This window comes from Branchiostoma floridae, chromosome 11, assembly GCF_000003815.2.
Source record: "Branchiostoma floridae strain S238N-H82 chromosome 11, Bfl_VNyyK, whole genome shotgun sequence".
Classification (NCBI taxonomy): Eukaryota; Metazoa; Chordata; class Leptocardii; order Amphioxiformes; family Branchiostomatidae; genus Branchiostoma; species Branchiostoma floridae.
The window spans coordinates 6,101,085-6,118,067 of record NC_049989.1 but is presented as its reverse complement, the minus strand read 5'-3'; the positions used below and the strand labels follow the sequence as shown (position 1 = coordinate 6,118,067).

At 44.4% G+C, this 16,983-nt stretch overlaps 3 protein-coding genes across 3 annotated transcripts; 2 read left to right on the top strand and 1 right to left on the bottom strand.

Moving 5' to 3' along the window:
* The first annotated feature begins 645 nt into the window (after positions 1-645).
* LOC118425955 (NAD-dependent protein lipoamidase sirtuin-4, mitochondrial-like) lies at positions 646-2,626 on the top strand. Its single transcript, XM_035835124.1, has 3 exons — positions 646-1,470; positions 1,841-1,970; positions 2,398-2,626. The coding sequence occupies exons 1-3, from the start codon at positions 779-781 to the stop codon at positions 2,545-2,547; spliced, it is 972 nt and encodes a 323-aa protein (XP_035691017.1). The 5' UTR covers positions 646-778; the 3' UTR covers positions 2,548-2,626.
* A 46-nt stretch (positions 2,627-2,672) lies between these two features.
* On the bottom strand, positions 2,673-8,152 carry LOC118425953 (engulfment and cell motility protein 1-like). Its single transcript, XM_035835123.1, has 4 exons — positions 5,992-8,152; positions 4,351-4,718; positions 4,066-4,216; positions 2,673-3,643 (listed from the first exon to the last, which is right to left on the bottom strand). Exons 1-4 carry the CDS (start codon positions 7,024-7,026, stop codon positions 2,864-2,866), a joined length of 2,334 nt encoding a protein of 777 aa, XP_035691016.1. The 5' UTR covers positions 7,027-8,152; the 3' UTR covers positions 2,673-2,863.
* Positions 8,153-11,101: 2,949 nt separating this feature from the next.
* On the top strand, positions 11,102-15,774 carry LOC118425624 (serine/threonine-protein phosphatase 4 catalytic subunit-like). Its single transcript, XM_035834587.1, has 8 exons — positions 11,102-11,214; positions 11,831-11,902; positions 12,560-12,662; positions 12,928-13,029; positions 13,497-13,670; positions 14,276-14,326; positions 14,653-14,918; positions 15,132-15,774. Exons 1-8 carry the CDS (start codon positions 11,189-11,191, stop codon positions 15,262-15,264), a joined length of 927 nt encoding a protein of 308 aa, XP_035690480.1. The 5' UTR covers positions 11,102-11,188; the 3' UTR covers positions 15,265-15,774.
* The last annotated feature ends 1,209 nt before the right edge of the window (positions 15,775-16,983 follow it).

Here is a 16,983-nt window from a genome sequence, read left to right as displayed (position 1 = left end):
TTTTTGTCAGAGCTTAAAAGGAAGCTCTGACCAGTTGCACATCTTTATCCAACATGTATCATCATTTATTCATGTATTGTGAGGTTAAAGCAATCAGTTGGAAAATAGAATAAAACTTTTTTTTTCCTCTGTCAGAATGTGAAAGATTCCTTGTTTTGTTGATTTCTATGAAGCATAAGTTTGCCATCGAGTAGGATTTGTTGTCTTATGTAGAAAATCTGTACTTAGTATACAGTGTTCTCTTCCATAGCACAGACATTGCACACCAAATGCAGCTATGTTGACATCAGAAATAAATGGATCTCCATGATATCAGTATAATTCCGGCAATGGACAAGAAGCAGTACATGAATTTTACTTCAATGACAAACTACATTAACTCTTCTGTTTGTCTTTCCCCAAAACTGTATTTGTTTTGTATTGGAAAACAAGTGTACTGTATTCAAAAGGGTTTTATCTGCTGAAGTATTCAATGCCCCCTTCTAAGTCTACTTTGCCATCTAGCGAAGTAAATTCAAATTGCAGCGGAAAATCAAATTGCGTAACTTCACACCGACAATTATCGATCTATGTTACATGGGTTGCTATTGGCCAGTCGGGTGGGTGGTCATTCCCTACAGCCAATCAGATATAGTGACATAAATAAGATCCAAAATGGCTGCTGTGTAATGATGTAATGTCTCAGGGAACGACTTGTCGTGTCAGTCATCCTTTCAGTTACTTATCACTCACTCTATCATTCCCTGTGTCATTTTAGTTACTTCTGCTGGTGTCCAAAATGCGTTTGATACTTGGCAAAGGCACCATAGACCACGTGAGGACCATTCTCGGTCCAACCCGGAAGTGTTATACAACGTCGTCTGCTAATGTTGTTTTCGTCGAAGACTTGAATTTCGTTCCTCCAACCGACTCGGCTACCTCTGACGACATCAGCAGGCTCCAGGAGTTCGTCCACGCTTCCAAACGGCTGTTGGTGATCACAGGAGCCGGACTGTCCACTGAGTCCGGTCTCCCAGACTATCGTTCTGTCAAGAGCCCGCCTCGGGCCGGCAAAGACAGACCCGTCATCGGGCCTGTTATGTACCAAGATTTCGTGAAGGACACACACGTTCGGCAGGGGAACTGGGCTAGAAACTACGTAGGATGGCCCGGGTTCTCGTCACACCGGCCTAACGTTTCTCACCGGGCACTTGTGCAGTGGGAGCGGCAGGGTAAACTCCACTGGCTGGTGACACAGAATGTGGACGATCTACACAGGAAAGCCGGGAGTGAGCGGATGACAGAGCTCCATGGAAGCGCGTTTAGGGCGGCATGTCTGTCCTGTAAGCACGTGGTACCGAGGTCCGGGTTACAACAGGTGATATCGAACATGAACCCGCACTGGGAGGCGGTGCCGTTCGAGATCAGGCCGGACGCCGACGTCGCCCTGACTCCGGAACAGATAGAGGGGTTTAGAGCGCCGCACTGCGGGTACGTAGATGTAGATGTGGTGTAGACACTTGTTGTAGACGCAGACATACAGACATGCACACACACACACATATGAACACACACGCACATGCACACGCACACGCACACACACACACACACACACACACACACACACACACACACACACACACACACACACACACACACACACACACACACACAAGTCGACGTAAAAACTCAACCATACTGTTGACGTGAAAAAATTATTTACTATCGGCAGCTTTATAGCTACTCACACATATCCATCATTTTTTTCTGATCCTTCGATTCCTACTGGCCTATTATGTTTGGTATCAATTGCTAATTGCCATTGTTGGGGACCTGGCCCATGGACTATATGTATCTGCAGAAAATGTGGCGGACCCCTGAAGCCTGACATGGTGTACTTCGGGGAGTGCGTGCCCAAGGACACGGTCCAACTGGTCTTTGAAAAACTGGAGGAGTCTGACAGTATACTGGTGGCAGGGTCTTCACTACAGGTCAGTAAATATGAATCTCGTTGTGTGATTTATGATTATGAAATATGAACCATTGACGAGTTTCGGTGCTGCCGTAGGGAAGCATGTACATAAATATGGCTTGTGATGTTTTTGGTACACATTATTCAAGCTATGATATAAAAAAAATGGGTAGCAAAACAGAGCCATGCAGTATGACACTTCTTCAATCTCTTCCCCTTTCATCATGCTCTGTCCTTAGGTTGTTGGTGTCGATCCGACGGCCTTCTATACACCATGTATATGTATACGGTTTAGTTGAAAGGTCAATATAGTCTCTAAGTTTCAATCTTTTGTACTGCATGTTCCCTACTGTCCCATTGTCACTGTTAATGGTTTGTATTTCTCCTGCCATGGCGTTTCTGTTCCCCTCTCGATCACGCATTCATCTCTGTTTCCCTACCTCCAGGTGTATTCGGCCTACAGGTTTGTGTCCGCCGCTCACAAACAGAACAAACCCGTGGCCATCCTGAACATCGGACCCACACGAGCGGACAATCTAGCGGCGCTGAAGATCAACAGTAGATGCGGGGACGTCCTGACAAAGCTAAAAGTCTAATGTTGGAGACTCGTAGATCGTTATTATTGTTTAAATTTTTATGTTTACATAGAGTGTTATAGCAGTTATACTAAGAAATGGGGAAAATAACAATAAAAACAATTATGATATCAGATGCTGCTCTAGCAGAGCCAAAACTTTCTTTCTTTATTGAGTAACCAAACATCGTCTTAATGTCCATCAAACATATACACCGATAGTATAATACTGCAACAAATCACCAGGAACAACAACCTTAATCAGCACACATGTACAATCCTTTCAAAACAGAACTTTAAAAAACCCTTGAAGATTCGCATTGGTCTGAGTTTGTGATCTACAGCTTCACAGCGAAGTCGTAGTTGTCGGGTTCTGGCGGCAGTGGAGGTGGTTCTGACGGAAGCTGCAGTCCCTCCGTGTCTAACAGAGCTAGTCTCATCTCCATGGACAACAACATCTCCATCTCTTTCTTGGTGGTTTTACTCGTCATCTCCTGGTCCAGCAGTGCGCTGATACCGTCCGTCCACAGGTCGTACATCTCCTTGGTAGGCGCCACGAAGTCTAGCGAATTGTCGGGGTAGTACAGGATTGAGAACGCGTATGGTGTGACGCTGTCCTTCTGACTCCGGGACTCCTTCATGTGGGGGCACTGCTTTCCTGTCACCAGCTGCTTGATGTCGGCGAGGTCTAGCTTCCCGCTCAGTTGGTCGATGTCGGGAGTTGTCCCCTCCCCTGCGTCTCCGTAGTGGAACGCCTTGAAGTTCGGCGCGAGGCGACAGAACCAGAACTTGTCCTTGACTCTCCTCTTGTTGAACTTCTGGAACAGCCCGCCCTTGACGAGGTGCGAGAGGCGGTGTGCCTTGATGAGTTGGACGACTCCGGGGGTGATGGTGTTCCTCAGGCCGCAGAACGGTTCCACGTCCCCGTCCAGAGGCAGCTTGGACACGCGGCTGTCCTGGATCTGTCGGATGATCTCGTGGTAGCTGTAGTCCTGCAGCTTGGTGCCGAAGATGGCTGGGCTGCGCGGGCGGTGGGACAGGGCCATGCCGATCTGCTCCCGGCACACGTCCATCACCTTGTCAAAATCCTCGTGAATGGCGCGCATTTCCCGCCAAGTCTGAAACACACCAATGTACGTTTCAAGTTAATCTGCAGGTACATCTTGTTTCTGTGCATCTTTTCCCTCGTTCAATCAATGGTCCCCACTCAAGTAATACCCACCACCAAAAGATAAAGATGAGTTATCCATTTAACCAGATGTAGAAAGACCAGAACGTCACGTTTCTCAAACTCCCGTATACCCGGACCAGCGACATTTCTACTCCCGACAACATCTGTAGAAAGGCTGGTGTTCCGAGAAACCGGGAGCTGGAGATACGTTACGATTATGTTTTTCTACATTTGCTTGTTGGGGATTATGAAAGGGTGTGATACACATGTCTGTCCGGAGATAGCTCTGCCCCCTTATATACCTCTGTCATTACATTTGGTCATTCTGTACTAGTTACTCTTTTCTTGTCGTGACAAAACGTGATATACCTTGTTGAGTGACTGTATACAGACACAGAAGACCTCCTCGAATGCATTTGGGGTGGCGAAGAACATGGGATGGTAGTCCTGCCCCGTCTCAGAAGGGGGCTCTCCTACCTGGAGTATTTTGCAGAGCAAAAGGGTGAGGGCAATGGCACACCTGTGGATGAAGGAAAGAAAAATAAGATTTTGAAATGATTTCGCCAGTAAAGAAATCGGTCAGGTTGAAAACATGTAAACGTTGAATCGAAGAATACATTTTCGACTTCCTTTTGTCTCGATGTAGCAACTTACCTTGCGAATGGACAGACATATTGGTCATCCCTGCAGGAGTTCTCAAACACTAGCTTGTTGTAACTTTCTGTGTGATTCTCCGCGAAGAACAACATGCAATCCAGGGCGAGCAGGCCAGGGGGCGTTTCTTCAAAGTCCAGGATGGGGCTTGTGTAGTTGGTGAAACCCAGCTTCTTGTAGTTTTCCATATACTCGACTTTTGACCTGCGGATGGCTCCCTTGTTCTCGGCGAATAAAGCGCTGCCTTGCGCACTGAGGTCACGGTCAAAGGCGAGGGCGTACAGCTTGCGAACCTTGTTCAGTTGCTCTGGGTCACCGGGGTCAAGTTCGGTCTGGATTCGGTCGTCAAGGCAACAGAACAGCAACACCTGGAAAGTCAAACCGGGAACGAGAAAACATGAGTATACGTGTTTCCCTCTGATTGAGAGAGAGAGAGAGAGACAGACAGAGAGAGAGACAGAGAGAGGGAAAGAGAGAAATAGAGAGACGATAGTCACGTGCAATGTCAATGATTGAAATCATTACATTCTGGCAATTTAAATTGCTATCAAGTGCTCCCCATGGCCAATTACCGGGAGAGAGCAGATTGATGTTGATGGAACCACACATTTATAGTCCCCAGAGGCCTACACATTACTCCGGAAACGTGATTACCATCGCAAAAAGGAAAACCACGAGACAGAAAATGAGAAGCCCAATATATAATACCATTAGCACATGTGTTTCGCCATTTCTATTACTGCTTGCTAAGCTTTTACGTGAGCCCGAAATCGAACCCATGAGCTGCTATTTCACGGTAACTTTCACCGTTTGAAAGTTGAAAAATAAGGTGCAAAACTAATTTTCCTCACAAACGTTTCTACAATTTCTGTATTTTTCAGATCAGTACCCCTATTTTTTTCCATTTGGTCACGATTAAAAACGAAACAGGAAATTAAATTTTCCAAACAATCCATAGTTTGTATAAAGAGGAAATGTGACCAAGATACAAAGCGAATCTTTCTGTAAAGGGAACTTGCAAATATAACTGGGTCAATGATCCCTTCATGGCATGTACACAAATGGCTGTCAGACGATAAATCAGATTTGTCGAGGAGGTACAAAGGATCGAAACTCCTTTCACAAGCATTCGGAAGCATTCGTTTTTCCCCATCCCGAACAGGGGGGTGTCTGTGTGGCGGACACGACGCGAAGAAACAGGACAAAATAGAAAGTTCGCCCCAAACCTCTGCTTGGGGAGTAAACTTTTCTGCGCACACTCACAGCCCCATCTAAACATAACCTGGCGTTTGTGCTTCGTTGGTATTCACTCCCTGTGAAAATCTTTGAACCAATTACTATCGCACGATTTGGCAACAGTCTAACTGTAACATTTTAGGCTCAACTAGTCAAACAAATTGCCTCTGTGTAAAATTGTGCACTGTTACAATCACTAGCGACCCTCTAAATACTGCGGCATACAGACAGCATCACCAAATTGTGATACGGTATTTATGCTACTCTCCAAGCAGAGGTTAGGCTCCGGCTGTTTTTTTTTTTTACGTTTTATTTTCATTTTGCACTGTTTTCTTGATGTCAACAGCCGGAGCCTAACATCTGCTTGGAGAGTAGGTACTGTATTTACAGCTATATAACTCTGACCTGTAATACGTGCAGCTGGTGTGCCATCTCCGCCCCCACCGTTCTGCGCCCGTCTATGATGCCCTGTAGGATCAGCCCCTGCACGTGACGGGAGTTGATGATGTCTAGAATCTCCTTGGCCTTGGCCGGGGTGGCCTTGATCAGCAGCGCGTTGATTAGTGTAACAGAGTTAAGCTGGATCTCCGCCGCCGGGCTCTTGAAATGTTCCGTCAACACTTGAAGGCTGACCTGGCCGGACACCACCTGGCCGAACGCGTCGCTTAGCAACACGATGCTCTCCAGGATCGCGAGGGCCCGCTGGACAATGATGGCCTCCGCCACCGTGCTCTTGTTGACGAAGCTGGCGACCCTCTGTACAAATCTGGGGTTGAGAGAGTTCCAGGAGACGATGCCGTGGTCCATCAGGGCTAGGAAAGCTGCCAAGACAAGCCCCAAGTTCTCCCCTGTCGTCACACCAGACACCACCAAATCCATCAACAGTGTGACTCCGTCTGAGGTAATGAACTCGACAGCGAAGGTCTCGTCCGACGACATCTGGGCTAGTCTCTGCATAACCGGCTTCTTCTCCGCCATGGGTCTGTTCCTGTTCTTGATCTTGGTTATAATGTCCCTGGCCGCTTTAGACGGCGCCGTGCTGACTCTCAGGTAGCTGCCATTTTTTATCTGGTGGCGATTCTTTTCTGTAATGTAGACCCCTCGGGCTCCTTCGTGCGAAATCAGCGACAGGGAGTAGTAGTGTGGGTTCTCCACGCCCCACCCCTCACACAGCTTCTCCACGATCACCTCCAGAGACTCCTTCTGGTCCAGGTCCACGAGCTGAGTCGTCTGTCCCTGCATCTCCACCGCTACTTTCACCACGTCCTTGTGCTTGGTGCCAAACGGCACGTGAGACGTGTCCTCCACGTCCACCTTGATGATCTCCCTGGACGCGCGGGAACGACGCATGGTGGAGAATCCGGACGTCTCGCGTCGCGACCGCCGTCCCTCGGACTCCAACACCACACGGCTCAAGGCCAGATCCCCGATAATAGACATGGCGAGGCGTCTGTTTTTCTCCGTCCCAGCCTGGCCCGGCCAGCCGCCCCGCGGAGACTAATATTACGGCCTTTATTTGACGACCACCTCCTTCCTCAAACGAGACCCAAAACAAGCTAGGCGGAACAACAGGTTAGAGGGCAAACCCGGTCACACGGCGTAACTGCGGCTCAATCTGTGAATTCCCAGGAGGTTTACTCCGTATTATTGGCCGCCTCTCGATCTTCCTGCCGTACAATTAAACCAATTATGCCGCTAACAATCAATAACAATGTACACAGAGGACGATACAGTCCGCACTCCAGGCCTCTAAAATCCGTATGGCACGGAACGCAGTCTGCCGGAAGTGACGAATCTGCAGCACGCAGGTGATCCTGTAAATGGTGAATAGCTTCTCCGCGGTTGTGTTTACCTCTTGACACGGGTCGGGTTTAGAAATCCTGCGCCACAGTTCAAAGTACAACCCCGAGAGGACGAATCACAGATCCCCTCACGTCTTCACACGGCGACCTGTCCCGGTATGCTGTGCTGTGTTACGAAACCACGCGAATCCCGCTGTGGGTGGGGTGGTCGGGTCACCCAGTCCGACAAATGATCACAAATACCTGACATTCACGCTGTACAGGATGCGCCGCGCTCCCTCTCTGTGACGTAGTTCCCCTCCCAGTTTGATGTACTATTGTCGTCCAACGATGACGTGTTTCCCACGACAAATGAGTGGCGTGCCCCCCTCGGTGTTGATCTGTGTGTGAACCGGCAGAGTTGTCCGACCGCTTCCCCGTCAGACACAGGCCTGCGGGCCAGACCAAAGTTTGACTTTGTTTATATCAACAGCGCAATCAGGATCACTGGCAAAACTTCCGCGCCTGGTTTCTCTGGGGTAGTCCCGACCAGACGGCTTTGCCGCTGGAAAAGCAATAGGCCGGGGTGGAGTTAGCCAATCCTACAGCTACACATTTGCACCCCTCTGGCAATATCTATATTTTCATCGACCAAAGGAGCCTGGCATGTCTTGGCAACGGTTTGGTTGAAATATTTCACTGGGAGTTGTTGAGGAAATGATGTGATTTGTGGAAGATGTTTACTTTGCGGGAATCACCTGGGCCGGTGGAAAGAAAACAGATCAGACACAAAGTCACCAAATGATAAAACACTGTATAAACCCCTGCTTGGAGAGTAGAAGATGTAGTCAGAATATGAAAAAAAAAAAATCAGCATAGAAAAGAACACTTTGCAGCAATATTGCCACACATAATCTCTACACAAGCTAAGCAGACGTTTGGGTGGAAAATCTGACCTTCAGTTCTGGCAGGTTCACCTACGGTGACCGAAAACCTTACGATTTTCCACCCCAACATCTGCTTGGAAATCACTCTACCCTTTTAATACACCCGTACATATACACATATATATGCATCCTGAAGCGACCCGTTTTGGCAGAGGGCTAGCATTCATGACCCTTTGGGCACTTACTGACAGGTCCGATTTATATATGTACAGGTTAGCATGTACTCAATATCCCCACCCTCATGCTAACCGTGACTAGAATTACATTCACAGATAAAACAGGTTTGTATGCCACGTACGTGCGTATTTACACAGATACTATCCTATATCCTCACACGTAGCTTGGAAAGTGTATACCTCAATGTTATTTTAGCTCCATATCTCCAAGCAGATGTTGGGATGGAAATCGTTTTATGACTGACCAAGGACTGACCGGCTGTTCTGTTGGCCAGGAAACTGTAGGGTGTTCAACCTCAACAGCTGTTTGGAGATCGCTCTATTATTATTTCATCAAAGAAATATATTTTTTGGAAGTGACTACCATTCCAGCTTAAACAAGGAGACAAGGGTCCATTGATAAATATTACATCTAGATACGAACATGTGAGTTATACTCGGATTATGAAAACATGTATCCAGACACATGCAATGTCATCGCGTATATTTAGATTAGAGTAACATACTCTAGGCAGTGTAATCTCCAAGCAGATTTTGGGAGGTAAGATTGCGGTCTTTTATGTCATCGATATCAGCTCAGATACTAGGGCGACCCATGAGCGTTGCAATCTTTCCTTCCCAATACGAGCGAATTAAATGCCATTTTGATTATCCCAGTTCCAAGACTAAGCGCAAAGAAAGCGTGCACCATTAGAAATAACTCCCATAGATACTCGCCGAGCAGGGGTTAGGCACCGGCTGTTTTTGACGTTTTTTAGGCGTTTTATCGGGCTTTCATTTTTGTAATGTTTTATTGATGTCTCGCCTAAAAAACGTCAAAAAAGCCGGAGTCTAACTTCTGCTTGGAGACCCCACAGATTCCTATGCTGCAGCGGGATGATGTGTTTAACTTGTGTAGTGAAGAGGAACGCTGTGATATATTGGCTGCCAAAACGCCTACCCAACAGTTCCTGTGCCCACTTCCTCTTCACGGCACGATCTATGCAGCGTCTAAATGACTTCACGGTGACCGTGATGACAGACGACTCGGGTCACGAACGCAAAACAAATACTTTTGGACTAAAGGGTTTAACTTGTTGGCACGAATTGCAGAGTTATCCTTTGTAGAGTTGCCTAGAACTTGCAATGGGACGTCCCCAGGCCCCCGTGCAGACTCAAAACTGGGCATGACAACAGTGATGTATGTCTCGAGGAAAACAGGACGGCTACCGTTCTGCAAGGCCGGTCTGTTGACGTGCTATAGGGTTATAACTTATTTGTTGAGATATGCCACAGTTTGTTGTTGTTATTTATTTCGATCTCCAATTAGACTTTACAAACACAAAATCTATTCTTATTGGAGTCCATTTACAATTACAAAACAATCGAATAACATAAGTCCTTTGATACTAATAGTTTTTTGAACATAGAAAGTGTAACATTCTGAGGAAGCAATAAGAAATAAAGACCATTGCGTACGCAATTGGTTTTGCCAAAGTTGTCACTGGTAATTTCCAATCAAGTCTAGAGGTTAATCAATGGCGTTTGCAGTATTTCTGGTCACCTGGTCACAAGTATGAATATGTATGTATGTATGTATGGTCACATTTAGCTGTTTGTGATATCATTGCAGCACCAGGTCATATTTGCACTGCAGTACTGCAGCCTACTGATAGAGGTTGCTTTTGAGCACGTATTGTCAGTGATGTTAGCTTGAGGCCATTTCCAATTGTATACGGCCACGGTAAGAAAATGTTAGGGATAACATCCTTTGAAGACTGCAAAAATAGTGAGATAGGGCGAAAAACAAGATGGGAAAAACAAGATGTAATAAATTTGAAAAATAGATATGTGATGGTGTAATAAGAATCAAAAGGACAACACATGTCATGATCACAGCCAACAAGGCATTCATTCTAGTGCCCCTACTACTAGTACAATTATCAGGCTTCAAGACATTATATTTGCTCATTTTGGTAATGTGTCGTCATGTGTCTCCAAAGGAAAAAACAATTATTTTTTTGCGCATACATCAGGCCAAAATTAATGAGCGCGCTGATCTTATCCATAAATTTACTTGCTGTGGCCTAAACTGTAGGCTACATATGATGCTACCAAAATCCACAAAAATTGAAATTTTGCACCATTGAAAACTGCTATCAGCAAGCTGTGTTTACCATTCTCCACATGTTAAAGTGTCAAAGGTGAAACATTGACATTTCAATATAGTTTGAGCCACAATAGGCAGACAGACAGGTTAGACTTCAATCCATGCAGAAATAATTCCGTGGCGGATCAGCACAGAAATGTCTCCGATCTGTGCCTCACAGGTGGGAATGTATTTATCAAATTTACAATTTCTAGATCTCCGTTAAATCTTTTTAGTCTACAGGCCTTCTGCTTCACAATACTGACCTATGTTAGAGGCTTACATACATGTTAGCGGCCGGAGTATGTGTTCAATGATAATCTTACATTCCGTTTCTTGACTACATTCTTATACTAAACGTATTTTTGTTCATGAGAATTGTGACGTACCTTAACTTTGATCTGATACTACTAAACATGATACCGTGATTCTGCCACAGTAACATCCGTTACATTGAACCAAGATACATGTCTGTTACACCTCCACAGTAACCTGCTGAGATCCAGTTTTGTTTTTTACGGAGTATATCTACGACTAGTGAAGATATTCCAGTGACTTCTCACCATTGCCATGACTGACTACAGTGATTTGGACAGGTCTGTTGGTGTTTGTTTGTCCTTGGTACTAGTATCTTGATTGACACTTGTTTTTGCTTACTTAGAGGTATTTAGCACGAAGTTCTGATGTCCCACAACCAGTTTATGTACATGTGTAAGTCACAAGTTGCTTGGGCTAGTGCATGTTAAGGTATATGGATTATGAACATATGTGCATGTGCACGAGGTTTCCATATAATTACATGACAAAGGTCAATATTCAGTTTCAGGATTATTACTAGTAACTTGTACAGATTTGTTTCAGGTGATCGTTTCAATATATAGTATAAAAAATATCTACAACATTGTAGCCTTGATGATAGGGGCCTGAGGCTAGACTAGGCAAAAATGTGGATATTGTCGAAATATGTCGATGTTGTTAAACTTCAATTTTCATTGCCTTACAATTCTTCTATTTCCAATGGAAAATGTACACGTAGATTGGTCAAAATAACACAATGCCAGGTAATACAAAACACATGACTACAAGTTGTAGTACAACTACTCTACTCACACAACCGCCCCTCCCTCTGACAGTGTTTAGATTTGTATTCATGTGGACGTATAACTTCAATCATTGCTTTAACGATGTCCGTTCCATCTGTTCATCTAACAGACAAATAGAGCAGCTTCGACGCTGCGAAATCATCACAGAGGGAGAGGTAAAAGAGCTCTGCGCGAAGGCAAGGTAACAAGTCTTCTTCTATTTCCGATGCAATAGTTACATGGCATTTGTCATGGGTTTACTAAATAAATAAAAGATATTACGTGTATGTACGTAGCTACTTGTTGTGTTTTGCAATTGGTTGCTGTAAAAAGTTGTTGCAGTTTAGTTTTAATTTGTTACTCCAGGAAGGAGGGGCCTGACGGAGTATTGTAGTTAGGGTTGTTCGCAGCTGTATCTCGCAATTCCTTCACTGCATTTGTATAAATAAATGATGCAAAATAGATGCTTACTTATATGATTTTTGAGCAAATGCTACAATAGTAGTCTTTGCTAAGATAAGACTTTCATACTTTGAACAACTTGTTTTTGTCTAGGCCTGTATATTTGCACCTACGAAACAATCAATCAATCGATCAATATCTTTTTAATGGATTAGTCTGACATTTAGCATGTCGGTTGTTAAAGAGGGTATGAAACACCTTAGCCATGCCGAAAACACCATATATAATTACTTCATGGAGGATTCTGTCCTACGGAATCTTGTTATATTTGAATCCTGTCACATTTTGAGACAAGCTTCTCAATTGGTCTGTTGGAAACGCAGGTGCCAAGTACAGAACACAATTTACAATTTACCGTGTTGTTTTCTTAAAGTTCTCTGAATCTCTCCCTTCACAGAGAAACCCTCATAGAAGAAGGCAATATCAAAACGATAGGCTCACCCGTTACAGTGTGTGGGAACATCCATGGGCAGTTCTATGATCTTAAGAAACTCTTCGAGGTAAGAAACAATACAATAAACATACCCTAATTATAAAGAAACACCCCTGCCTGCAACAGACTGTGGGCACTGTGTACCAGATGGTTTGTACATGCATAATAAATGACCAATGTACAGGTGTCATCTGCCTGGCGTATGTTAAATGCACGGTACACAGAAAAAAATATTTTTAACACTGGTTCAAACCTCATATTTCTCTTTTCTGATAGACTTTTCCAGCTGTCACGTTGCTGAATAGTTTACCTTTTTACATCCTATACTCTAGATTGGAGGGGACATGCCAGGCACAAACTACCTGTTCATGGGGGATTTTGTAGACAGAGGGTTTTACAGTGTGGAGACATTCCTGTTGCTACTTGCTCTTAAGGTACGTTATTATTTGTTTCTTTAACGGATTAAATTCTGATCAGTTTAAGCAATTTAAGCGTGGAGGTGCTCCAGGAATTCGTAATCAATTGGATATCAGTAACCATCTGGTCTTTCTTTACTCCATTTGATACGCTTGAATGCCACATACAAGTTCAAACCAGATCGGTTGAGAATTTGAGAATGCTTAAAAATGCAGAACACAAAGCTGCAAAGTACATATAGAAAAGGTTCCGAACAACAGATTACGGACGTTGCATAGGTTTATTTGCTGGTAAAGGCTATGAAGACGCACCCCATACCACACAAACGTTGAAATTATTTCTTGTTTGTATTTGGAAGCAACCATTTGGCTGTATGTTACTGTTTTGTGTTGGTTTACAGTTGTAAAGGTATCTACTAGTAACTACAAGCTGCTTAGTGTTAGTACAGATTCTATCATGCACGACCTAATTGCCTTATCCGTAGGTTCGTTATCCGGACCGTATTACGCTGATCAGAGGCAACCACGAGAGTCGGCAGATCACACAGGTGTACGGGTTCTACGACGAGTGCCTGAGGAAGTATGGGTCCATCACAGTCTGGAGATACTGCACCGAGATCTTCGACTACCTCAGCTTGTCAGCCATTGTTGATGGAAAGGTGTGAAAATCTATCTTTTTGAATACTGACTTTTGCTTGTTGTTCAGTGTGAATCACTAGTATATATGTGTGCATGTTGTGGTGCAGAAATGGAGCATAATTGTGAACGTAACATAACCGGTTAACCAGCATATACAGTTTACTAGTACATGTACTAGTCTAGTAAGTAGTGCCGCGGGAAGGGGGTGGGGTGGATTCGCGTTATCAAAAAGTTGCGACGATGAAAATTTCATCATTTAGCGGACGAATAGTGACCGTTAAAATCGCCAAAATCAAGTCGTTAACGGTAAATGGTTTCAGTGTGGCCATCTTGCGTTTCTTCTGTCTAGGAAACTATGTGTGGACTGCATATCACGGATATGAAAACCTGGCATCCAGTTTACTGTGGATTGCCTGGTCTTCGAGGCAGATTAAACTACTATCTTCCAGATGCTGAAAATTACCGATGCGGAAGAAATCTTTCCCTGCCCCGAAGAAAGCCTGGGCAGTCCACGTTAAACTGGATGCCAAGTTGTACCACTGAGGATCCGGAAATTTGACAGACCGGTAATCAAACATGTATCTTTGTGAATTTGGAGTAACAGGTTGTTTTTGTCATGTTTCAGATTTTCTGTGTACACGGAGGCCTGTCCCCATCCATCCAGACATTAGACCAGGTACGTTATGAGCCCGTTACAACCATGAGATCAACCTTCCAAATGAGATACGTACTTTGTATAGAGGTCCACGTTTACCTTCCTCCAATCCATTTGATGTCAGATCGCTAGAGAACACAAAACTGTCTATCGTATGTGGCTGTTGAAGAGATCCTTGCAACAGACACAAAATAAAATGCAATAAAAAGACGAAGTTTGTGAAAAATGTCTTGTTGTTCAAGCCAAAGTGATAATTGATACCTCTTCGATGAACGGGTATTATCGTCATGCGTTATTGTATGATACACCTGTTAAATGTGTAATATCTCCCCATATTTCCCCCACAGATTCACACAATAGATAGAAAACAAGAGATTCCAGCGGGCGGCCCCATGTGTGACCTGCTGTGGTCCGATCCAGAGGACATGCAGGGGTGGGGGGTCAGCCCCGGGGGGGCGGGGTACCTGTTTGGCAGCGACGTGGTCGCACAGTTTAACGCCGCTAACAACATTGACATGATCTGTCGAGCACATCAGCTGGTGATGGAAGGGTACAAGTGGCACTTCAACGAGACAGTCCTGACGGTGTGGTCAGCTCCTAACTACTGCTATAGGTGAGGAGCTTTCTTACCGGCGTACACATTCTCCACAAACTGCTATGTGCCATCTGGTATTCCGTTTGCGACCAGCTAGGGGTTAAGAGTATAGGATTTTGGATATAGTCTATTGATACGTCTATGTGTAACATATACCAAGGAGGTTGCCTATACATAATACATGTAAGAAAAGAAGTGAAGCATGATTTTAATGCTGTTCCTTCTCCCCAGGTGTGGAAATGTAGCGGCCATACTAGAACTAGACGAAGACTTGCAGAAGGAATTAACCATCTTTGAAGCAGCACCTCAAGAAGTCAGAGGCGATGTTCCCCCTGAGAAACCTAAATCAGAGTACTTCTTGTAATTCCTCCTTATTAATTAAGATGTTATGAACTGCGCCATCTAAGCGTGGCATCTTTAAGAATAAGAAACCTTAAGGATAGTTATTCCATCTTCGGAGGATCATGAAGAAAGTTTTGGGACCTTGGGCTACACTTATCTAATGTTACGGATGACATCAGCGCTCATTAATTTTCAACTGTTCCAAAAAAATCACCTCCTGGGAACTTACGATCACAATTTATGCATATATGGCAGTAGTTTGAATTTGAATAGTAAAGTGGAAACAACGAAAAATGGGAATTATTTGAATGTATATAAACAATAAACAAGGAGATATCATTAACTGTGTATAATAAGCTAGATATATCTGAGAATATTTAGACCTTAGAACCAGTATTGTAAATTATGTTAATCTCAACATGGTCATTTATTCATTTACTTATAGGTAGGTTCATCTATTCGTATACACTTGCTTGTTTGTGTATAGGACTTTAAGAACATTGCTGTATTTTTTTTGTAAATAACGATTGTTGTATGAAACCAAGAAAGTGTTGTACATGTATATGAAAATGTATCATTGGTACGACTGTTGTTAGAGTCTATGACAATTTACACATTTTCCATTCATCCCATCCTAAGATCTCATAACACATTAAAGGGGCATTCCACTCCACACGGGAGTGTTATTTTCCGATGAATACTAATTTTCGGTAAATGCATACTACTACGCATTATACGATAAAGTACCCAGTTGCCCCACGGGCCTCAAAAGCATTCAGAGTTCTACTAAACTCCCCATGGCCCAAGTACCCTCTTAATTGAATTAATCCTATGGCTGAATACAATTCAAAATTTTTGGGTAAGGTTACATAACTAATTTCAGGATCGCTAAGAAATCTCGTCGTTACGTGTTATTTGCTATCTTACGAGCAATTTGCCTTATCGGTGTGCTCAGCGATCATTTACATTTGTATTCCGAAAATATGCACGATAAACAAATTGTCTATTCGTATAGAGAATGCATGGGTAGGGCCTGCATGGGTTCAGTGAGTGTCATATTGTTTTACAAAACACACATCGCGCAATTCATCCCAATGTGAATTCCCCAAAATTCGGCTGATTATGTATTCATTGACACATTATCTATTGGAAAACACCACCCCCTTCAGGGGTGGAATGCCCCTTTTTTTTTTTACTCAATGGTCATCACGTAACAAGGCCTGAAGGCCACTCAATGTTACGGGTTACATGATTGGAACTGTAACAGCAACTCTTCGCCCTAGGTCAGAAACATCGTGATTGAGACCAGCCCAATTGCTCACTATGAGTGAGGACTAACTGACCCAATAGGCGAAGCAGGGGTTACGAGGGCTGCTCGGGAGATTCCCTACCCCTATTTTGGCCGGAATGGTTTGATCCGCTCGGGTGGATGTTCGCACATGTGGCGGGTTCTTTAACGTGCATGGGGTATGGCTCTCCCCATACACGGGACCTCCATTTAACGTCCTATCCGAGGGACGACTCATTTTTCACTTGAGTAAAGTGAGGAAAGTCGTGTAAAGTGCCTTTCCCAAGGGCACAAGACCGGCAACACGGCAGGCGGATTCGAACCGGCGACCTCTCGGTCACGGGCCGAATACACCACCACTGAGCTACGCGGCCCCACAGTCTTTAAGACAGACTGCAAATATACAAGCTCCACACACCCATACACAAGGACAACCTGAGAACTTGTTACAAA